The sequence below is a fragment of the Sinocyclocheilus anshuiensis genome, unplaced genomic scaffold, assembly GCF_001515605.1.
Source record: "Sinocyclocheilus anshuiensis isolate Anshui unplaced genomic scaffold, SAMN03320099.WGS_v1.1 scaffold516, whole genome shotgun sequence".
Taxonomy (NCBI): domain Eukaryota; kingdom Metazoa; phylum Chordata; class Actinopteri; order Cypriniformes; family Cyprinidae; genus Sinocyclocheilus; species Sinocyclocheilus anshuiensis.
In genome coordinates, this window is record NW_015554079.1 from 224250 (window position 1) to 249611 (window position 25362).

Below are 25362 nucleotides of genomic sequence, written 5' to 3' on the forward strand. Positions count from 1 at the left end.
GAGCTGTGGCCCTCCAGGAATTGAGTTTGAGACCACTGATTTAAAGGGATAGTAAAAAATGTAAGTAAATGGTTTTCTTTCAACCCAGGCACATTGAAAACATATACTTGTGGTGACGTTTCTGCAACACAGATATTATGTGCCTTATTGTACATTTGGCGGCAGTTAAACCGCACGTTCAATACTTGACCATAGCCACGTTTTTATTGTGTTGATACAGGTATGTATTGCAGCGTTTTTATTACATTGCTTCAAGCACGCACTGCAGCAGTTCAGAATTCAAATGTCCGGGAACCGTAGTTTGTCAGGATTCGTACCAGAGTGCTTCACCTATCAAGTGCAGCGCCGTATCGCATGAGCCACTGAGCAACCTACTGTGTCAGAAAACCCATACATATGAAGCTCTATATGTGATGCGAATGTTCAAAAGTATCAGTTTTCAAATCGTGCAGCATGTTAAAATAGTTTTGCGGTCATAACATAATATTCTGCAAGTGTGTGTGCGAAAATTAGACTTTCTTAATAGAAACTCTGGCACTGTAAATCATAATTTGTGTGAAAAGGAATGAAAGTTATAATGTTATAATATAGTTATAAAGGAATAAGAGTCAGAGTTTTACTGCCTCTAGCGTTCATTTAAACTGGAAACTGCAGTGTTTCGTATAATAGGTACAAGTTCTGCAGAAACGTAGGCAGAGGCACGTATTTCCAATGAGCCGGATAGTTTTCTTTCCTCTGCCAAACACACAAAATGCCAACAAAGCTTGATGTTATTGGGGTCCAACTTCATGGAGTCAGCGAGACTTTTGAACCCCATTGACTTTTGTTATGTAAAGAAAAAGAATATTGTTTTGGTGTTCCACAGAAGAAGGAAAATTATACGAGTGCAGAACAACATTCCAGTGGGAACTGAGAATCCCTGTGCTCTGCTCACTCCGAAGGATGGCCCTTGAAGTGGGGACTTTGGAGGGAGCAGTGCAATTGTGTCTCATAATGTTTGTTTGTTTATTATTTAACCTGGCAAGCCAATTAAGTAAAGTATCTTAAAATAATTAAGAATTATTTTCTTACTTACATTGACGGCCTGGTAATGTGGCCAACTGGAACAAGGGAGCAATGAAAGACGGCGCCATTTCCTCATTCTTTTAAACCTTTTGAAACTTTGAATTTCAACCTTCTGATTTTAAAACGACTCGTCACTCTGGGTCAAGTGAACATAAACAGTAAAATTACTTGAATTACCTTGAACTGACCATTGCATGTGCTTCATTAATGGCCTTGAGCGAGGGCACGTTAAGGGGTTATATTACACACTTTGATTTAAAATGACCCTTCCTGTGTTCCTGTGGCGCCCCCCTCCCGCAATGCCCTTCAAAGAAACCAAAATGCCATTTGGAGTTCACCATGCCCGACATGTCAGCTTCTGATGTGAGTTTGGGGCAGGACTATCAGTGGGACTGACCAGTATTGGGTGGTGGGAATGTTTGGAAACAATTACCAGTCACACAGAAATGACATAAAATTGAGCCTAAAATGCCACATAATATCTCTGCCATGACATAGGTTACAGCTTTGAGAGTTTTAAATACAAAAGATTGCAATTTTACTTTATAATCAAGTTTGATTGGTTGGGGTCATTTGTGAAACGGATGATACTGCTATCATTTTTCTCCTTAAACATGTTATTTCCAGACCTTTTGATATCTTTATACTGCTGTCAATATTTGCCAACTGTGTGGCCTTAGCTGTTTACATCCCCTTTCCTGAAGACGATTCCAACTCAACTAATCATGATTTGGTGAGTACTGTGACGTCTCTTCTGATTTCTCATTGGCTGTGTTGTGGGATTAGTTTCTGCTAATTGAGATTAGATGAGTGAATTAGAGTGGAATTACACAAACCCAAAGGCGAATTTGCAAACACTCAAAAGGTGCTCATCCATGCTGCTCATGTTTGTGTCTGCAGGTATATGAAATGTATGATGTATAATTGCTCTGTTGTTTGTGTGGAAGTAGCTTCATGGGAAAGAAAAATGATATTTTTCATATCTCAGTTGTATCTGAATATGAATTCAGACATCTTTGATCAGAATCCTTCAAGAAAATTATCTATTTAATTGAGCAATCTTTATTAATGCTATGGCGCTACACTCTTAATGTAGACGAGTGTCTTGTGTCTGTTTTTTTTTAACTCCTAAGGAATTTTGAGGAGAAACATCTGGGGCTGGTTATTGTGTAGGCTTACATACTATCACTGTAGCCTAAACTTCCATTGTTTTATACATTATTTATATATGGGAATTAACAGCATCCCACATACACTAACCACTATATAGATACAAAAAAACTTGAATATGTCCACTTTGTCTTATGCAGTAGTGGAGCATATACATTATACAGCGTACATAAAATATTGAAATAAATGCACTGATAATGCCAGTCTAGAGTTTTACAGGTTAATTTTCTGGATCATTTACTGTAGGTGATCAGAGCTGTCCATGGTGCTGAAACCATCCTGCTCACTATATATCCAACATCATTTACTCTACTTTATTTGGCATACAGTGCATTCAAAGCATACAGTGCTGTAAATAAGTATTTGGCCTTTCTGATTTTGTGTGCTTTTGCACATTTTTACACTGAATTCCATCAGAACTTTAACCAAAACCTATAAACCAGCAAAGTGAACGGAAAACTCAACTAATATACATATTAAAGAAAGTTTTTTAACACCTAGTATCTAGTAGAAAAACTGTTTCTACAATAACTGCAACCAAATGCTTCCTTTAGTTCTTTCTACAATTTTGGCCCACCCCTCAAAGAAACACTTCAGCTCAGTGACATTTGTAGTCTTTTAAACATTAGCTGTATCCGTCAGATTTAAGTTTAGGCTTTGACTTGACCATTCCAAAACTTTATTATTATTACATATATTTTTTGACTTGCTTGTATGTTTCAATCATTGTAAATCTACATGACTCAACTGTGTTTCAGCTTGAGTTTTTTGGACAGATGGTTTTGCATTCTCTCACATACTGGGCAGAGCCATACAAACAAAGACTACTTCACACCTGGAGACTGCATAATTGAAACCAGTGCCAAATGCAGTGCTTGTGGCTGCTGTAGTAGTTTGAGACTGAAGCTCACGTTTGTAGCACTGACAGTTTTTCTGTTGAATGAAGAATACTGTCTGTTTATCATTATGCCTCTTATTTGTTTCATTAGGCCTGTCATGGCATTGATCATGACTGCTAATAGTGCCACATTTGGTGCCAAAGATGACGGAGTAGCAAAGGTAGTGCCAAAGGTTGCGGGTTCGAGTCTCATACTAGCAGGGATTGTAGGTGGGGGGAGTGAATGTACAGCGCTCTCTCCCACCTTCAATACCACGACTGAGGTGCCCTTGAGCAAGGCACCGAACCCCCAACTGCTCAACGGGCGCCACAGCAAAAAATGGCTGCCCACTGCTCCGGGTGTGTGTTCACGGTTTGTGGGTGTGCACTTAGGATGGGTTAAATGCAGAGCACTAATTCCTAGTATGGGTAACCATACTCGGCCACATGTCACGTCACTTTCACTTTCACTTTCATTTTCATTCGCAAACACTGAAACACAGTGTTCTCATCTCCATCCCCAACCATGCAAGGCTAGGTACTGGATCTATTAACCACAAGGTCTCTCCAACTGCCTGTTCTGTTGCATCTAGCCTGCTTGATCACCAGTGAAGCACTTGATGAACCTGCATACGGTCACATCACCAGCCCTTATCTCACATCACCACAAACTTGATTCAGTGTAGCACCAGAAACAGCTGTTTCCTGCCAGTTGCTTTTCCATTTCGCGTTGGCTTGTACATATAACAGGGTTACATGTTACATATAACAGGGTTACCTGCCAGTTGGAGCGATTATCAAACTGCAAGGGCTGCAGTTTAACCACAGGAAATATATAGTAGGGCTGCCCCCTAATAGTTGACTAATCGTTAAATTTGATTAGTCGCTTAGTCACATAAAAAAAAAATCCACATGCGAAGTCACTCAGTTCGTGACGGACAGATCGTTAATGACTAGTCTAGGGTAATACAGTAGCCTACATCAGGCAGGACATCCAAACGCTCGGCTATCATTCATCAACCTCAAATATGGCTTATCATCTGAAATATGTAAGTATTAGCAACTTTACATGGCCGCTCAATCTAATGTTAACCTAGAGAAATGTGTGCTATAGTGTCACTATAGCGCACATTTCTCTAGGTTAACATTAGACACTATAATAGTGTCTGTGTGGAGTGTGGAATTTGAACAGCAGTGCGCACTCACTGCAGGACAGATGGAGGCGCCGGTGCACTCACTTGCTCTTAAAATAGGCTACTCCGTCATTTTTGGTCATACAGATAAGAGTAATATATCTTTCAAATCTGTAAAGACTCTACGTTTATTTGTGCAAACTCACAATAACAACAAAACGTGCTTTTGTAAAATAATGAAAGCAAACAGGATGCGCTTTCAGCCGTCTCGGTCTGTGAACTTGAGCGCGAAACTCCGTGTATATCTTCGCCTTACAGAAATAAAAAAAAAAATATATAGAGAGTGAAATGTCTACTTTCAAATGAACCAATTCAAATGGAAAACAAATATTATCAGATTATGTAATCTGTATGAAACATGAATACAGGCGCATCACTACTGCGGAGATGACGAGTCAGTGTCGCTGAGTTCATCACTTAAACCGAAAACAAAGAAAGCACTAGTTTATCACATTATTAAAATGTTAATGCAGTCTCCTTACTGTTTTTCACTGACACATTCATAATCATTAGGCTACTTCTGCCGGTGCGCTGTGGCAAGCTTTATGCGTGTGCTTGAGCGCTTATTAGGCTATGTAGGCAATTAAAGGTTCATTATAATGATTTAAATAGTTTATTAATAAATCTAAAAAAAAAATAAAAAATCTTAAAATGAACAACTACTAGTTGACCAAAAAAATCCTTAGTCGAGGGCAGCCCTAATATATAGTCTGACAAGCTGTGAGTTTCAGAGTGAAGCACGCCACTGAAGCATGAGCCAGTGTTTTCAGCATCTCACAGCAGCTTAGTTTGCAGTAAATGCTGCTTCACATAAACTTTAGGTTACTCATGTAACCCCGGTTCTCTGATAACAGGAGTGAGGTATCTCACTATGGGAATCGCCTCGGGCGTGACCAATCCTAGAAGCACCAATTACACCACGTCTGTCAGTTGACAGTCCAATCATGACAGTGATGCGGGAGTCCCGCCTCCCTCATATATATTGCTGCAAGTGGTCCCTACTTCATTCTCAGCATATCTCTTCTCCTTGCTGCTGCAAGGAGGGAAGTGTGGTGAGATACCTCACTCATGTTATCAGAAGTGATAAAACAAACCTAAAGTTTGTGTGAAGCAGCATTTACTGCAATCTAAGCTGCTGTGAGATGCTAAAGTTCTCTTTCAAACATTTGTTCGGTATCTCACTATGGGTAACTCCCGGTAACTCCCGTATTGCAGATATGCTGTCCGAAGCAGGCATGTCAACCAACTCAGTGATGTGCGATAACATAATAACGCAAGCCCTCCACTATTCCCAGAATAGAACAGAGACATGTGAAAAATAAAAACAACTTCTTTACGAGTGTTTTTTTTAAATATATGCTTAGGACGGAATGCGCCAATGAAGGCTCTGTAGCGTCCAACCTATAAAATCTGACAAAAGTGTGTGGCAAAGCCCAGCTCGCCGCCACACAAATGTCTTGAATTGAAACACCCTTAAACAATGCCCATGAGGTGGCTAACCTTCTGGTACTATGAGCCCTCAGCCCCTCTGGAGGACTTAGACCCATACTATTATAACCCAATATAATAGCTTCCACCACCCAGTGGGACAGGCGCTGACGAGAAATAGGTATACCCTTATGAGAATTAGCCCATGAAACAAATAGCTGATTACTCCTTCTTAATCCCTTCATCCTGTCCACATAATGACGCAACGCACGGACAGGGCACAAGCAATGAAGCTGCTCTTCTTCCGATGAGGAAAAAGGCTACGGATGAAAAACTAGTAAATCCACCTGTCTACAGGCGAAAGCTGACTCACTCACAAATGCTGGATACATCTTGAGAGTTACTCGCGAGAAATCCATAGCAAACAGCATACAGGAGTTATGAACCGACAAAGCATGAAGTTCACTAACTCGTTTCGCGGTCGAAAGAGCCAATAACAAAGCAACCTTTAGCGAAAGGAACTTTAAATCAATATTGTCTATCGGCTCAAAAGGAGGCTGAGAGAGTGCGTTAAGGACAACTGACAGATCCCACGGCAGAATCAGTGGCTTTGAAACCCTGTTCAGACGCCGCGCACCTCTCATAAACCTGCACACAAGCGGGTACTGACCTATTGTATTTCTGTCAATCCCCCATGGTATGCAGAAATTGCAGCAAGATAAACCTTAACAGTAGAGAAGGCTCTGCCCTTATCTAAAAGTTCTTGCAGAAAACATAATACCTCTGCCACTGAACAGTGAAAGGAACAATTTGCCTTTGTGCGCACCAAAGCTCAAACACATTCCATTTCCTATCATATGCAGAGCGCATCGAAGCCGCTCTCGCATTTTGAATAATTTCAATCACCCTCGGAGGCAAACCCGTAACACTTAAATTCAACCTCTCACGGGTCAGGCCCAAAGAGCCACTTTGTCCGGTGCCGGGTGAAAAATCTATCCGCGCGCTTGTGAGAGGAGCAGGGCCATTTCTAGCCATTTTGATGCCCTAGGCGAAATCCCTATTAGCACCCCCCCCCGTCCCCCCATCCCACTCCCACTCATAAAACAAGATAATTTAGTAAAGATTACATACAAAATAAAATAAAACTGATTATGTAAACACTCAAATCTTAAATAACAACATTGATACATTTCCAAAATGTTTCTAGGTGAAATCCCTAAAAGCGCACCCCCATCCCACTCCCACTCATAAAACAAGATAATTTAAGATTACATACAAACAAAATAAAATAAAAACATTATTTGTAAATTGACTGTTAAGATAAAAAATTTGCACAATTTATTATCTGCAATACCATTATAGCCACTGGATGCCTGTATGTTACATCTATGTAACAATCCCTAGTTGCCAAGAAATTGTCATCACTCATAAATTAATTTTATTACATTTAGAGTTGGGTACATGTTTAGATATTATCAATGGCTACTTTTTGTCTTTATCTGTTTTTGTTCAATTGCTTTTTTGTTGTTGTGTCAGTTATTACATTATTATTTCAGTCAAACCTATAAACCCTTTGTTACCTCAAACTACATATAAAAGCCTTATCAGTGGCATAAAAGTAATCAGAATTCAGCTACTTATTCCTTTGTTACTCTTTGAAGCGTGAACTTCTCCTTTAAATAACATGGCACACTGCCCTCTATGCTCCCATTGGGCGCTGTTGGAAGCGAATTAATTGATTAAGCATTTCGACACTTCCGTAAGGATGCGTTAAATTCGACAAAGCAGTTTAATAAAGGATGTATTTATCTTGTGAGTTTTACTACACCAATATTTTTTAATGGGCTGTTAAAGTTTTATATGGGAATATTAAACGACACACTGAACCTTTAACAATGCATTGGCAAAAAAACGCACACCTTTTGGATAATTTCACAACGTGAAATACAAAAAAATACTGGTTTTGTGCACTTTTTACTGTACCAATATTCTAAATTGGCCTTTGAACTTAGTTTTATTGCATGGCAAAAAAAAGCCTTACCTTGCCAAAGCACTGACAGAACCCATTGATCTAATGGCATTATTGAGCGCTCCAAATGCAAACTTTGCATGCAACAATCAAGAGGCAGCAATTGACAGTGCTCTGATCCAATTGCCTATGCCTAGAAACGGTACTGAGAGGAGGTCTCTGCGCAACGGGAGAGGCCAGGGCCGATCGCGCAGGAGCTGGATTATCTCTGTCAGCCACAACTTCCCTGGCCAGCTCGGAGAGATCAGTATTACTGAGTGACTGCGCTCTCTTATTCTTTTTAGAGTTGGTACGATCAGACTTAGAGGAGGAAACGCGTAAAGCAGTAGGTTTGGCCACGGGTGAGCCAAAGCATCCACACCCACCTTCTCTCGCCAGAGAAAATAATAGAGGGCAATGAGTGTTTTCGTGCGAGACGAAGAGATCTACCGCAGTTCGGCCGAACCTCTCCCACAACTGGTTCACTACCTGAGGGTGGAGAGTCCATTCTCCGTACAGAGGATTCCCCCTGGACAGGAGATCTGCCCCCACATTCATTATTCCCAGGACATAAGTCACCCGTAATGAATGAAAATGCTTCATGCCCCACACCATGAATTTTTCGTGCTAGACTGTGAAGCTGGGGAGAACGTGTTCCCCCTTGGCGATTTATATATGCCACCGCCGTTGTGTTGTCCGATCTGACCAAAACGTGTTGATTCCGTAGGAACTGCTCGAAATGTTTCAATGCTAGAAACACTGTTAACAGTTCCAGGAAGTTTATATGTGCGTTCTGTAGCGCAGGATCGCCTTGTAGGCCATTTTCCTTTTGCTATTCTGCCCTCGCACACTGCACCCCAAACTGTGAGTGACGCATCCGTCGTTACCACTTATCTCAGAGAAATAACTCCCAGCAGAGTCCCTGAATCAAGAAAAGCTCGATCTCTCCAGCAGCGGAGAGCGCACAAGCAATGTGATGACACTCACTTTGCGGTTGAGGTGGCGCTTCGGACATAAGCGCTGTGCCGCTACCCAGCATTGAAACTCTCTCATTCGCAAAAGTCCGAATGGAATGAAAGACACTGCAGAGGCCATCAGCCCTAGAATACGTAAACATAGTCTGAATGGGACTTTTTTCCCTCTCTGGAAAAGGGAGATACAACCACGAATAGACCTGATGCGCTCCTCTAATAGAAACACTTGATACAGGTCTGAGTTCAGCCTGAGACCCAGGTAAATTATTTCTTGCATGGGCACTAAGCAGCTTTTCGTCTCCTTTATTTTGAAGCCTAAGCCTTTTAAATGAGACACATGCAGATTCATATCTATCTCCGCCTGCTGCCGTGACGGAGCTGAGAGGAGGAGATCGTCCAAATAAGCTGACACTCTGAGACCCGCTATTCTTAGCGGTGTTAGAGCCGCTCGACACATTTCGTGAAAGTTCTTGGGGCTAATGCCAAACCGAACAGAACTGTTAAAAATTCGTAGGCTGTGCCCTGATAGGCAAACCTGAGGAATTTTCTGTGTGCCGGATAAATACTTATGTGAAAGTAAGCATCCTTCAAATCTACTGATGTAAACCAGTCTCGACGAATAACGACGAATAACACTGTATAATGTTTTTATTGTGTACAAGACTCCTGTGCTGTGCAGAGGGGTGCTACAGAGACTCCGTGAGTGCTGTAGCCCCTCTTTTGATTCAAACTCAGACCACAGGTTAGGTCGCCCGCCTCTTTTTGCCTCCCTGAGGGTTAGCTGGGCGATGTTTAGCCACTGCTGCTGCAAACGAGGCCTTACCTCTGGGCTGGGGCTGTTTTGGGTGAACCTCCGCCTGCATTGACTGCTGAGGTGGGGGTGGGGGGGGCTAAGGTTTCTGTACCCTGACTGTCCTCCCCTGGAAGCAGAGGCAAACCCTGGACGCATGGGTTGGGGGGACCGAGCAGTCGGCTTCCTGGGAAGGCAAGTTTCAAAAGCTTCCCCATCAATTTCCCACAATGCTGAGTCGGGTGACCCAGCATCAATCTGCCTCCCCATCTCCTCCATGAGCTCAGCCTGGTACGCTGTAAGCAGTGAGGTGGCATTTAGGGCTCTGACAGCCAGGGCAAAGGAGCAATACATTTTATGAAACAGAGAAGCAGACAACCTCTCTGTCCGTCCCAGCAGTGAAGGAGAGGAGGAGAATAGTGCTGCCCGCCGATTGGGGTGGAGGTGACTTGCCAATGACAATTCGACTGGGGGGTGTTGGACATCCCCAACTCCTCCATATTGTGGACATCCAGCCTAGAGAAACGTTTAACAGGAACCCTATGTGAGAAGAGTTTGTCCCAGAAGCGCCGCATCTCTGCGACACATGCTGGGACGGCTGGTATCAGCTGCTTGACTGGGGAAGTGCGCGACGGCAGCCTCTTCCCATCATATAAATCCCTCTCTGTGCCCTGGCCCTCTTGCTGAGATGGCCAGTTGATAGAGCGTTTGGCAGCTGCCCTCCTACACATTTCAATGAGGTCCAGTTCCCCTGGCATGGGGGAGGGGGACTCACCCATAGCACTGCCAGGCCTGGAAGAAAGATTAGGAGGGAGGATAGCATCCTCTTCGTCTTCCTCCAAATCCTCCTCTAAAAGACGAGCAATCGTCTCATCATCTTCCTCCTCCTCCTCTTTGTCCCCCGCTAAAAGGGTCTGATTCAAAGAGGGGAGGAAGTTCAGGAGAAATCTCGTCCATCAACTCTCCCCAGCTGCACTGGGCCTGCGGAGAAACCTCGTTCATCTCCGTGGGAGGCGCGAAAGACTCTGGTCCCCTTTATTCGCGGCCGCGACTCGTACTCTGTGCTCTAAAACCCTTTATGGGAACTGAAAGCAGTGCGGACAGCACTCAGGATTAGCGAGCACAGCCTGTGCATGTCTAACTCCCAAACACGCTATGCACAGAGGGTGAGAGTCTATAGATGAAATCATAGACCCACAAGCACACGGGCGAGAGGGATCTTTCCCCTTCGATGTGCCACTGGATGGGCTCATAGCCGCCATAACAGAGATGCAAACACTGGGAGATTAACGAGATCACCACAACGTGCCTCTCGATATCGGGCCGTACAGCAATTATTCCCTTAATGTGAGGGAATAATTGAGAGAAAGGAGCTGTAACTGCTCGATAAAGAAAATGAGAACCCGCCTTGACGCGCTGGTCCACAAACAAAGATATAGATATAGTAGAAAGAAAATATTCACTTTAACAGAGAATATTTTCCCAAAAAAAAGCTGCCGTGTTCGGCGATGTACCTAAAATGCGGCTCGTCCGTGAACAGTTAAGTGGCCACTCTTACAAGGATCTGCTGAGGATAGCTTCCAATGAGGATCTTCACGGGGAAGAGAACGAGAATGAAGTAGGGACCGCAAGCAGTGATATATATGAGGGAGGCGGGACTCCCGCATCACTGTCGTGATTGGTCTGTCAACCGACAGACGTGGTGTAATTGGTGCTTCCAGGATTGGTCACGCCTGAGGCGATTCCCATAGTGAGATACCGAACGAATGTTTGAAAGAGAACTACATGTTTGCAAATGTTGTGAGTTTGGGTCTTTTATAACATGCATCTAAATACTCAACACGCACCCCCAGTCTTCACAAATGTGTAATTGTTTAAAAATCTCTTGTCAGCAAAAGAGAAGCTTTACGATTTCCCCGTGGCTTTCCACCAAAATAAAACCTCTGGTCTAATAATAATAATAATAATAATAATAATAATAATAATACTCTGTTTTATTTCACTTTTTTTTAAAGTTGCCAGCAACCGCCAGCATTTTTGATCGTTTTCACAAAAATTTAATGATCCCCAGAATAATTTGTTGTATGTATATATAAACATGCAATATGTTAAAAGAAAGAACAGAATGTCTGCTTTTTTCAATCTTCATGCATTCTATTTTAGCAACACTTGAATGTGGGTAAGTTAATAAAAAAAGCAACATTTTAAACAAAAAGCAGGGAAAAACGGGTTTTTGCGAAAGACTACGTCTGAATCAGATTCAGATCGATGATCAAAACATAGATTGAGTAGATTCCATCAAACCTTCACAGTCCTAAACTACTTCCTTGGTCGACATTTCATTCGGTAACTTTAGGCAGTTTTGATTTATATCCTGTTTAATGCTTGATGATGTTTTTTTTACATATACATCTGCTTAATTACACAATCGCTTGTTTCTGCTTCTTCTTCACAATGTTTTGATCAAGAGATTTAATACTATTTCAGAAATATTATTTCCTTCCACATACCAGTGAAAACATTGAAAGCCAGATATTTCTGTCCAAAGCAGCGAAAGAGTTAATAGTAAACACGATTCAGATCTGATTGTCTTTGTCTGATCTCATGCATGATCTTTAGTGAACTGACCTCATATTCAGAAAACCAGGCACAAATACTAGTGATTGCTAACAGTTTCTGGACTTCATACAGTTTAGTTATCGTGACACATATAGTCTTTTTTCTTTTAAATCAGTGTGAGCATTTGGTCGGGTGTCCGCTGAGCTCCAGGGCTTTTAGTAGCACTGGGCTTGTCCAGTAAGATTAGCCTCAACCGAGTCAGTGACACCAGTGTTTAACCTTTCTTTCTCTCTGTATTTCCATTGCACTCACTCATGCATGTTCATCGATCATTTCCAGCCTACAAACCTATATTCTCAATTCCACACATGCCTTTGGGAAAGCCCTTTGAACAAGTGTGAAATCGTGAGCGTTGGTCAACTGTAGCAAGAACCGCTTGTGTGTCTGTTAATTTATGACGAGGCTGAATGGGGGCTTTCGTATACACAGATGAGTGAAAGTTGTGTGTGAAGCAAACGCAACAAGCTTTACAGTACGTGCAATAAACAAATACGCTTGCAGTTGTTTTCCTCTGTGATGAAAGAGGATCATAGGAGGATTATATCTTCACTCACTCTCTCATCTCTCACTCCATCCACTGTCTCTCTTTTCTCACACTACGACCCTTATTTCACTCGACCAGCTGTTCAATTAAATACTTTTGTACTTTAATACTTTATTTTGTGAGTTTAAAGGGACAGCTTGCCCAAAACTGAAAATTCTGTTATCATTTACTCACCCTCGTGTCATTCCAAACCCGTGCTACTGGTTTACTCCTGTACAATAATAAATGTCTTCTTGGGTGATTGCAGTGCAGTGGCAGTACATCACTTTAGTGTGTAGCAAGGCCATGTGACTAGATGAATATTTTCCAAGTGTTCTGATATTTTTTGGTTAAAAATAAGCAGATTATCAAGCAATTCCATAGTAAAGTTGTGGCTGCCATCATTGCTCTCCTGTGCATGTTTCCAAGCATAAAATCAGTGTTATGAGAATCAATTGTTCAGATTTTTTTTTGTGAACAGCAATGTGATGCAATGAAGTTTCTTTGAAAGTCAAACATAACATTATATTGTATAGTGCATAATGTAGTTGTTTTTTTTTTGGACTGAATTCTTCATTTGAAGTAAGTATTGTTACATCAATGGGGTGATTTATGAGACTGCATAGCCTTGACCGATGACAGGGCTAATGTTTCTGGTACCACTTTATATTAGGTGGCCTTAACTATTATGTACTTACATTTAAATTAATCATTAGATACAATGCACTTATTGTACACATATATGTTTTACATTGTACTTATATTTTGAAAAAAATACCTGCATGTGATTACATCTACAATTAATTTCTGTAATTCCGTTTATAATTACACTGTTGACCGATCCCTTACACCTTAACCCACCCAAAAATGACATTGTACTTATTTGTGATTTAAGTATATAGTAGTTAAGGCCACCTAATATAAAGTGGGAACATTTTTCTTAATTATTCATGGCACCCTATAACAAGTGCTTAAAAGCTCAGTCACTTCACAGTGCTGGCTTCCTCTGTGACTTGTTATTAATGACTGATACTCTGTCTGTGCAACTATTACTTGCTTGAGAGTTTATGTAGAGGTAAAAATGGGCTCATTAGAGACATGGTCTGATATCATAATTCTAGACATAGGCCTTAATATCATCTGTCTTTACTGTGATTGTGTTAGGGTTAGGCAAGACAAGACAAGACAAACAGAGACAGGAACTGAACAAAGGAAGTGAACAGGGAACAAAAATGCCAAGACAAGGGTCCTAAACATGACTGGGGAACACAAAACTGGGATTGTGACAGCACCCATCATGATTTATTTTGTCTTTTGTTTCAATGAAAGCAAAAAATATAACATAAAAACCCAGGCAATCGAAGTAAACACAAAAGTTTTTAAAATTATAAAGGTTTTTTATTTAAGCAAATGTAATTTCCAAATCTATGAATCGGCATTCATAGTGGATTCAGCTGTACTGGAAGCCATGGTGTTTGAACTCAGATCACAAGATCACAATAGTTGATTGAAAGATTCAGTGACTCACTCGTAAAGACAGTCACTTATTTAATTCCTGAAGGGATCAGAACAAAACGGTTGAATGAGCAAAAATTGAGTGACTGCAGAAAGAGTCAGTGTAAAATCCCACCCCTAATGCACAGACTGACGATCTGTCTGGAACAAATATAGCGGAGTGATAAAAACAGTGCTGTTTGGCTGTTGTAACACTATAAAGCAAAGAACAATTTGCTGGAACTAACCAATTAAAACTATGATTGCAAGTGATGGCACTGTCTGACCAAATCAAATTTTGCCAATTGACCATTCGCTGGGGGTTTGATTGACAGGCGATCTGACCAATCATAACATGGAATCTGCCATTTTTGTCTGACAAACAAACCAGACAGGAGAGAAGATTAACTTCAGTGGACTTGAACTTGAAAAATGGTGTGTATTGATATCTTTCCATGGTTGAAACAAGATACCTCCTGATATTCATTCATGTTTATTTCATGCTATAACTAGTAAAGATGAAGAGATTGAACTTGAATTGAAGTGCTACAGTGATCTGTCACGATGCATTAAAGAGCCACAAAATGGTATTTATTGTTTGAATTTCTTAAAACATTCTTCTCACAATTTGAAAGCTGAGACTTTGTTTCATGCCTACAGTAACCTGCTCTGTCTTGTCTGTTGGTGCGTTGTCAGTTTTCTCTTTGCTCCGTGTGAGAACATGATGTGTGGCATGAGCCTGGCTTGTCAGACGCAGCAACAGTAACGAAGTGGCCGGGTCTTTGTGAAAGGTCAATTAAGCAGGCTACCCGAGCTTCAGAATTCCCAAACCAAGTACTGGGATCAGTTTACTGTGGTCCAGGTGTGTTTTCTGCTTTAAAGTCAAACAGCAGTCAGAATTCACTCAGCATGACCAACTGCACATGGCAAATGACCATTCATAAACTACTGCATCATCACTTCTGTTGAACAGAGGAGCACATGATCTACCTTGTTCACTTTACACCATTCATAGGGCAACGTGTTGCTTTGGCCAACAAGTAAACGACATTGCTTTTAGAGCATGTAGACTTGTTAGTCTAATGCTGCCATCAACTAAACTGGATACTGCGTCACTGTGGCCATCAGGCAGCTTGTCTTTGCCCTCAGACTCTGTCCTTATGTAAGTCCACCACACGTGAAAGTACCTGAAGTATTTGATGAGCTTAAGTGCTTTAAGACAAAGGAGGGCGCATGATGTAAAATGGATTAATACACTGCCAAAATTCATGTTTGGAACAGTGGTTTGTATTGCAGTATATTCATGTGAAAATCAATGACTGAACGGATTTGTTTTGTGAATAGACATGGCCAGCCTGCCATGTTCAGCGGTGATATTTTATTGTTCAAATGGGATTAATCTAGTCATCCAAGTCTATTGTAACTATTCTTAGTGCTGTGACCTAGCCATTGTCATCCGGTCACCTGCAGGATGAGATGCGATCATTACACTGAAGACCATCATAAAATCATATATATATATAGATATACGATTTTATGATGGTCTTCCGTGTAATGATCGCATCTCATCCTGCAGGTGACCGGATATATATATATATACTGTATATATACAGGCTATACATAGGCTACCAACTGCAGACTGAAATTTTTTGATCATCAGAGGATTTGACAAGATTGTGCTGATGTGGTGTGTTGATTGTTCTTTATTTATCCATTTGAAATTTCTTTAACACATTTCTGGCATATGTTGTCTGGACAGTTCATTTTCAGTTTCTGGGTTCTGAACAATCTTTACTCAAAGAAAGTGTTTCAGCTAACTCATATCTATTATTTGAAAGCGATTCATTCACACATGGCAAAGATGAACACCTCCTTTCCATTTACGTGATTGCACAATCATGTTTCCGATCATGTTTTTTTCAAATGATCATCTAGGATGAAGTTCAAACATCTCGGCGCTGTGACAATAGGAACAATTGTTGTACGTTTGTTGTAGTGGGGAACCAAAAGAGAGAAGCACGCTCTGGGTAAACACATGTGGAACTGTGTATGGGGCTCTCAAGCTTAATGAAATGAAAGTCAAGTTAGTTTCAGATTTCTGTCTTTGTGAATAGAAAAAAGACAGAACATAATAAAACATGGCGGCAGCGTGGGCACTTTTAGATTGTTAGTTTACAAGTTAAGAATTAGATGGCGGAGAGCTGCAAGATGGACGGATTAAAGCCCCCCCATCACCGTTATGCATGGGCACTGACAATCTATCCAAGTCCTGGAAATCCTGGAGGGACGAGTTTAATCTCTACTTGGAGTTAACTATGTCAGATGCGGAGGAAAAGATGAAGGTCAAATTGTTTTACTACCTCATCGGCGAGAGCGGTCAGGAACTGCTGGAAACTCTCTAGTGATGTAGCCGCGGATGCACGAACGTTAACGAACATTATTGCAAAGTTTGATGAGCACTGTAATCCCAGTATAAACGAGACAGTAGAACGCTATCGATTCTTCTCAAAAAGTCAGGGAGCTGAACAGTCAATCAATAATTACGTCATGGAGTTACGAATGCTTGCTAAAACATGCAACTTTGGAGAAATCAAAGACTCACTCATACGCGACAGAATAGTATGCAGAATTAACAACGAAGGACTGAGAGAGAGACTGCTTCGTGAGAAAGATTTAACACTACAGACGTGCATACGTATATGCAGAGCAGCGGACAGAACAGCAAAGCCATTGCAGGTGCAGCAGTAGAAGAGGTGCATGCCATCAGACAAGGAGCACGTCTAGATCGCCATCCACCCGGCATTATGATCACGTGCAGATTCTGTGGTAAAGAGCATGAAAAGAACAAACAGAAATGCCCAGCTTTTGGTAAGAAATGTAAAAAGTGTGGAAAGCCAAATCACTTTGCAGTTAAATGTAGAGCCCAGCTGAGACAAGGAAACCATAAATCAGTAAACAAAGTGACTGAACAGGACAGTGATAAGTATGAGGACATCCAAGGTGTAGCAAATCCAGAGACTGTAATCAAAAAAGAGAAAGACAATGAAAAGAAAACAGCTGTACGCAGGGATGCTTTTGGGAAAGGACCTTGTGAAATTTCAGATTGACTGTGGAGCAAGCTGTAATGTAATTCCTATCAGTCTGCAGAGCCCAGATATAAAACTGGAGGATACAAAGACTGTGCTAATAATGTACAACCAAAGCAAAGTGAGACCACTAGGAAAGTGCAAACTAAAAGTAAGAAACCCGAGAAACCACAAACTGTACAGGCTGGAATTCCAGGTGGTGGATAACAATTGTACTGTCCCCCTAATAGGGAAGAAAGCAAGTGAAGCTATGAAGCTCATCAAAGTGCATTACGAGAACATTCTTGCAATAGGCAGTATAGTCACCAAAGGAAAGTCCGCAACCAGCCAGTGGTCACTACAGCAGATAAAGAGTGAATATGCTGATGTATTTATTCCCGGGTGATGGCTGCCTGGAGGGAGAGTACAAAATTGAGATTGATAACACACAGCTCCCAAAAAGAAGGGTTCCAGTGGCCATGATGAAACCTTTGAAGGAAGATTTGGATCAGTAGTATGGTGGTCGTACAGAAGCCCAGCAGCAGTCTCAGAGTATGTATAGATCCAAGACCTTTAAACAGAGCTTTAAAACGCTGTCATTTCCAACTACCCGCTATTGATGACATACTCCCTGAACTGTCAAAAGCCAAAGTGTTTACTGTGTGCGATGTTAAAAGTGGATTCTGGCACGTCAAGCTGGAGGAAGAATCCAGCTATCTCACCACATTCTCTTCCACATTCGGCAGGTATTGATGGCTGCATCCGACCCCTGAAATATTTCAGAGGAAGCTCACACTCACATTAGAGGGCCTGCCAGGACTATACATCATTGCTGATGATGTGCTCATTACAGGACAAGGAGAGACACAAGAATCAGAGAGAGACCATGATGAAAATCTGAAAGCATTTCTAGCGCGATGCAGAGAGAAAGGTATCAAGTTAAATGCTGCTAAGTTCAAATTGAGACAAAGAGAAGTCTCTTACATCGGACACCTCCTGACATCTGATGGATTGAAAATAGACCCAGACAAAGTTCGAGCAATAACACACATGCAGAAACCAACAGATGTAAAAGCAGTTCAGAGACTACTAGGGATGGTAAATTACCTCTCAAAGTTTTGTGCACATCTTTCTGACCAGTGTGAGGCCCTGAGACAGTTGACGCACAGAGACTCTCAATGGAGGTGGACTGCGCAGCATGAAGAGGCATTCTGTAATATAAAAGAAACAATCCCAAATGCTCCAGTGTTAAAGTATTACGACCCTGATGAAGAATTTACCATCCGATGTGATGCCTCGGAGGGAGGCCTTGGTGCTGCACTCATGCAAGGAGGTAAGCCAGTAGCATTCACAAGCAGAGCACTAACATGCACAGAACAGGGCTACTGGAGCTGTTGAAGCAGAGTTAGAGACAATTAACATGACACAACATGTACCGATCTCAGCGGACAGACTTGGGTTAATCTGTTCTGCAACAAAAGAGAACAAAACTTTGCAGACACTGATTAAAGCCATATTACAAGGTTGGTCAAAGAACAAGACTGACACACCACAAGAAATAGGTCATTATTACCTGTTTCAAGAGGAGTTGAGCTACCAGGATGGCATTGTTTTCAGAGGTGAACGAGCTGTTATCCCTAAGCAGAGACAAAACTTTGCAGACACTGATTAAAGCCATATTACAAGGTTGGTCAAAGAACAAGACTGACACACCACAAGAAATAGGTAATTATTACCTGTTTCAAGAGGAGTTGAGCTACCAGGATGGCATTGTTTTCAGAGGTGAACGAGCTGTTATCCCTAAGCAGATTTGGAGGGGAATAACGCAATCTCATTTAGGTGTGAAAGGATGCCTGAGGAGGGCCAGAGAGTGTGTGTACTGGCAAGGAATGAACGAGCAGATCAAATCATATGTACAGCAGTGTGACACCTGCCGCGCAGTGGACTGTAACCAGCAAAAGGAGACACTGCGTACACATATGCCGGACAGACCTTGGGCCAAGGTAGGCACGGACCTGTTTACTTTTGACAACAAGGACTATCTAATTACACTACTATTCCAATTTTTGGGAAATTGATTATCTGCCAGACACCAAATCTACTACTGTCATAAGAAAGCTGAAAGGTCACTTCACCCGTCAGGGTATTCCAGACATCGCCATCTCTGACAATGGCCCACAGTTTTCGTCACAGGAGTTCCAGAAGTTCAGTCACCATTGGGCATTTCTGCACAAAACCTCATCACCTGGCTATCCTCGGAGTAATGGCAAGGCAGAATCAGCAGTCAAAACTGCCAAGTGATTGATGCTTAAAGCACAAATGTCAAGACAGGATCCATATTTAGCAATCCTAGATCATAGAAACACACCAACACATGGATTGTCAACCAACCCAGCACAGAGGCTACTGAGCCGTCACACAAAGACACTTCTACCCACGAAAACCAGCCTCCTGCAACCAAAGATTCAGAATTCTTTGAGAGAACTGACAACAAATCAACAATAGCAACAAACATACTACAACAGATCAGCCAAAGACTTAGAGACTCTAAAACAAGGTGACCCTGTGAGAATACAACCATTTGAGCCTCATAAGTTCTGGAGAAAGGGGACAGCGGTGGAGCCCATCGACTCAGGATCCTACAGTGTCCAGTTGGATTCTGGAGGTGTTATAAGGAGGAACAGGAGACATCTCCGAAGGGAACAGCGAATGACCCCCAGAGTCTCTAACCAAATAGAGACTATTGCTCCTGACAATACAAAACATGCAGGAACTGCAGATGCTCAATCGCAAACATCCAACAATGTGGAAAATCAGATGCGGAACACCAAACAGACAGACATCCCAGCATCTGTTGTCACGAAAGCAGGACTTTTGATAAAGAAACCTCAATACTTAAAGGACTATATCACATGAGAAAAAAAAAGAAATGTGAAACTGTTCTAATGGAAATGTGAAATTAATATACATAAGTTAAGGAAATTTGTTGTTTTCTGTTTGTACCAGAAATTAAGAGTTGTTCGGAATGCTAGTTATATGTAGCAAGTGTAACGGGGTGAAGAATCACACGACAAGGAATTTTTAATAAAAGCCCCGGAGGGTGGATTTATTAGTGAGGTGGGTGGTAGGGAGAAAGGTCCAGGTAGGTGCTCCGGTGCCGTGAGTGCTCTCTTCCGTCTTCCCAGTGCAGAGGGTCCGTGCAGTGCTCCTGTGGGGCTGGTCGGTCACACGTTGCTGTCAGTGGGAGAAATGAGAGGGCGAGTTAGTGCTCAGTCTCATGGAGAAGTCTCCCAGATGGCAGGGCTTGCGTGGCTTATGTGGCCGCCGCCTGATGAGCTGCAGCTGTGACCGATCAGTAGAGCTGCTCGGCTCTCCTCTTTCCTGGCTGACGCACACGGTACGTCACCGGCCCAATCTTCTCCAGCACCGTATAGGGACCCTGCCAGGTGGCCAGGAATTTGCACGCCGCATTGAGGACTAGGACCATGACTCAGTCTCCGGGTTGGAACTCCCGTGGTTGGGCTGTCCGGTTATAGTGGCGCTGTTGGGCCTGCTGCGCCTTCGTCAGGTGCCCAACCTGCAGGTTGCATTGCACAATGCAGCCTGTCAGCCAGGTCCGTGCGGGGACTTCCTTTGGCATGGGCTCATCCCGAGGAGAGGGAGCCGCCGGCCTGCTCACTGGTCGCGGGGTGCCCTCCGGCGCGCACCGCTCCTGGACCACCCTCCGGGGAAACGGCGGCGCTCGCGGGGTCCGGCAGCGGAACGCGTTGAGCGGCGGCGGCACGCAGGGCCCCGAGCTCCTGCTCTGTCTTCCCTCGACGGGTGGCGAGGTGCTTAACGATTTGTTGCTGGCGGATGCTAACCTCGGTGAGCCGCTGGAGGATTTCGTCCATGTTGGGCTTCCGTCTTCCCAGTGCAGATGGTCCGTGCAGTGCTCCTGTGGGGCTGGTCGGTCACACGCTGCTGTCTGTGGGAGAAATGAGAGGGCGAGTTAGTGCTCAGTCTCATGGAGAAGTCTCCCAGATGGCAGGGCTTGCGTGGCTTATGTGGCCACCGCCTGATGAGCTGCAGCTGTGACCGATCAGCCTGTGATGAGGACGGCCAGGTGCTCCTCGCTCGTTTCCAGGGCGACGCTGATGCAGCTTCGGGACGCTCGTCACACAAGTTATAAAATGGATGTGACAATAGGAACAATTGTTGTACTCTTAATAAAAAGAAAGTCAAGGTAGTTTCAGATTTCTGTCTTTGTGAATAGAAAAAAGACGCATAAAACAGGCGCTTTCTTTAGGATTTAAATGCTTGATTCAGTTTGCAGACAAAATGTGATTTGTCTTTGCAAACAAAATACTGTATGATGAACATATTCCATTAATTTCTCTATTGGAAGGGTAGTTTATATCCAACTGATGCAGCTTTAACCCTAATTGTTTAAAATTTGACCATATCTCATCAAAATGTCCTCATCTGCATCAGGCTTACATCTCAACGGTAGAGCACTTTTACATGTTGAAGATCGTGAGGTTGATATCCTTTAGTTTGTGTTCCAAAACCTACAAATATGCAGTACTTTGGAATGTAGTCTCTTTCGTCATCTTTGGGTTCATGAGCATGCACATTTACCTGCAGTTCAATCTGATCTCCATCAGAGCGGTTTAGTTTCAGTCTTGTAAATATATATATGAACACGTGTAATTTAGGCTTTGATTAACATCTAAACAATGATCGACACACACATCACATATGATAAACATGTGAGTGTAATGCATGAGAGCCAAAAGGGTTTGTTCTAGCATGTGATGCACACCCACAAGCTTCCATGTTTACCATATGTGATGTGCTCTATGTATCTACGTTTATATGCAAAATATATGTGAAACGTTTATATTAAATCTGTAACAGCAATGTTTTATGCATATTGATTTTTCTCATTCTCTATGTCATTGATTGATTTGTCAAATTGTCAAATATGTCAAATTGATTTACCAATCACATGCTCTTGTTGTTCTTCAAACTAAAACAGCTGCTTAGAACTAAAGTCTTGCTTTTCTATCATTGTGTTTCACAGGAAACAGTAGAATATGCCTTCCTGATCATTTTCACGATTGAAACCTTCCTCAAGATCATAGCTTATGGGCTTGTGATGCACCAGAACTCCTATGTGAGAAACGGCTGGAATATGTTGGATTTTGTCATCGTCATAGTAGGGTAAGTGAACTGTCACACACATCTGCGCAAACACACACACACACACACACACACACACACACACACACACACACACACGTATATATATATATTTTTTATACTGTACAGACCATATATTCTATCGCCCTACACCAACCCTACACCTAAACCTACCCCTTACAGGAAACTTTGTGCATTTTTACAATTAAAAAAAAAATTTGGTTTACTTTATTTTTAAACCAGTTTTAGAAATGAGGACGTCCCAAAGGGAGGTTTTTGGAGATTTTGTCAGGTTTAGCTCACGTTTGGGTACAAATTTGTCCCCAAATTATGGTTAAGTAGGTACACACACACACACACACACGCACACACACACACACACGCATGTTTGATTTTATATTCCTTTGTCCTGTAATATTTTTGAACACTTAATTGTATGTTATTTGCAATTAAATGAAAAAGCATTCAATGCATTTAGCTGAACTGCTTTTTTAACCCACTTAAGTAGGACTTCAGCACATCTTTATATGTCATTTCATTATTACACCTCATCTTTGAAGTATGAGTAAAGTGTACTGCCAAATGTACTGACAAGCTTTTATGGTAAATGTAAAATTGAAACTTGTATTTTGTGTATTTAAATATATTCTAAATGATGTTGCAATTCAGTAAAATGTATTACCTTTAAATATAACATCAGATAACACGATATAGTTGCAATTTTAATCAAACACTTCACATGTGCTTTATGTTAGTCAACACAGCAAAATAAGTCTACTTCTTTAAAGCATGTCAAATGATGAAGTCATAATGAATTAACTATACTTTAAAGTAAAACTGACATTAATACAAAGTACTTAAATGTGTGCTAAGAAACAAGTATACTGTCTTTAAATACACTTAAGTGGCATTTTATTTCATTGATATTATATTATCTGCAAGTACAGTTTTAAATAATATTCTCTAAGATCTGAAGTACACTACAAGTGCACATTTAATATAATTAAGCACTTTTTTCACAAGCATATAACGTCCTTTAAACAGTGAACATTTTTGATGTTACTTAAGATTCAAATCTTGGCCTTAATCCAAAAGACGTAACTCGCAGATACACAATAAATTAATGTAATCCAAAATACTTGTCAAATAAACAGACTCTTCAAGACAGCTCAAGAATAATGACTTTTTAAACAGAAGTCTACTGGGAATTGCAGAGACATTTGTCTGTATCTTAATACCAGCTTTGCAGAGTTTCACAGATGTGATGGTTCAAATGGTCCCTTGATTCTGAACTTCCTCAACATTGTGATTGTGCAAAAATGTGATCTGTCTTCGCAATTTGATTACTGTTTTGTGACGTGACACTTCCTGTGGTGATTAAAACAATCACAGGGTTTTGTGCTAAAGTACGGCACTCTAAAGTGATGCAGTTGCCTGGTGAACAACACATCAACTTGACCATTTATAGTGACAGCAAACATAGCAATGAAAAATCAATGTACAAATTTACAAAATAAGTGTGTATATATCCATACATATATAATGTTACTGTAAAATATGGTAAAACTGATGCTTTTTGGAAGTGATATGTATGAATTACTATATAGTTTACAGTTTAAATCTATATACTATTCAAGAAGAAAAATGCATGCACTTATAAAAAATGACTTATTAAAATCTTTTTATATATATATATATTTATATATATGACAATCTTATAATTTATAGTAAAATACAGTAAAAGCATATTCCTAAAAGTTATTGTGTGATGCATCACATATGATTGACATTTTATTTAAATTCCTTTTTTTTATTTTAGTTATCAGTTTTACAGTTTATATTTTATTTTATTTCATCAATATATTTATAGCATTCATTTAGTGTCACATGTGTTACCCTGATGGTTTTTGTATGTAGGACCTTGAGCACCATATATAATTTATATAATTATTTATAATTTATGTAATATAAATGAGTCAATATGTGAGTACGGGCCATGTTTTATGGACTTTGTTAAGTTTTAACACCTGTATTATTCAATGGATAGTTCATACAAAAATGAAATTTCTGTCATCATTTACTCAATGTCCACACCCATAAATCTTTTGCAAGTGAATCATTTTTTGTCCTTTCCTGAAAACTCCACACTTTTCAATTAGTTCTCCACATGACGTGGTCATGTCTCTTCAGAAAATATTTCGCAGTGTGGTTGACACTTTCTGTGTGCAGAATGAGGATATGAGTTTGTTTGCTTGATGAATGATGTAGAAATCATAGAATAAGGAAATGTATTCTGATAAGTGACTTTATCATGTGTCTTTTTCTACAGCATAATATTTAACAGTGTCCAGTCATCAAACTTGTGTAAAAGTAGATACCTACAGTATATGGAAATAGTCTCAAGTACCTAATGCAAATTTTGATATTGATTATAAATTTACTTAAGCATCAAAAGTAAAAATAAAATATAAATAATGGTAAATAATGTGGTCTATGTTAGGATATGTAAAAGTGTACTCAAGAACTGCTCTGGTATGTGTTTCCCCAAAAGCATCGTTATACACTACATAACTATTAAAATCTGAACAGATTTTAAAATGCTAGGCATCATACACTTACAGACTGAAAATCACACACTACCAGACTTTAAAATCATTCTGATCACAACGAGCTCACACAGAAACATGTGTCTTGTTGTTATGCATGACAAATGAAAACAATGTGTTCTAAAATAATCTCAAAATATTCTCTGACTGGATTGAATCATAGTCTGAAGCAGGGGCGTTTCCTCCGAGGAGGCAAGGGAGGAAGTGTCTCCTTAAAATATTGGATGAGAAAATAAATTCTTAGTACAAAAATAAAACAACGCCAATATTACAAAATATAACATTAAAAAGTGTATAAATCCCTCTTTCTTCTAAAGAAACATTGTCCAACAGCCAAGGATCGCGGAACGAACCAAAAGGGGGGGG

The 25362-nt window shown here is 41.0% G+C and overlaps 1 protein-coding gene across 7 annotated transcripts in view; it reads left to right on the top strand.

The window, feature by feature from the left end:
- Positions 1–25362, top strand: part of LOC107669025 (voltage-dependent L-type calcium channel subunit alpha-1D-like) — a 107805-nt gene that overhangs the window by 6056 nt on the left and 76387 nt on the right. For all 7 annotated transcript variants that reach the window (XM_016461118.1, XM_016461119.1, XM_016461117.1 and 4 more), the window contains exons 3-4: positions 1693–1798; positions 22272–22411. In XM_016461118.1, the coding sequence (XP_016316604.1) occupies positions 1693–1798; positions 22272–22411 (246 nt within the window). The remainder of the gene's footprint in view (positions 1–1692; positions 1799–22271; positions 22412–25362) is intronic.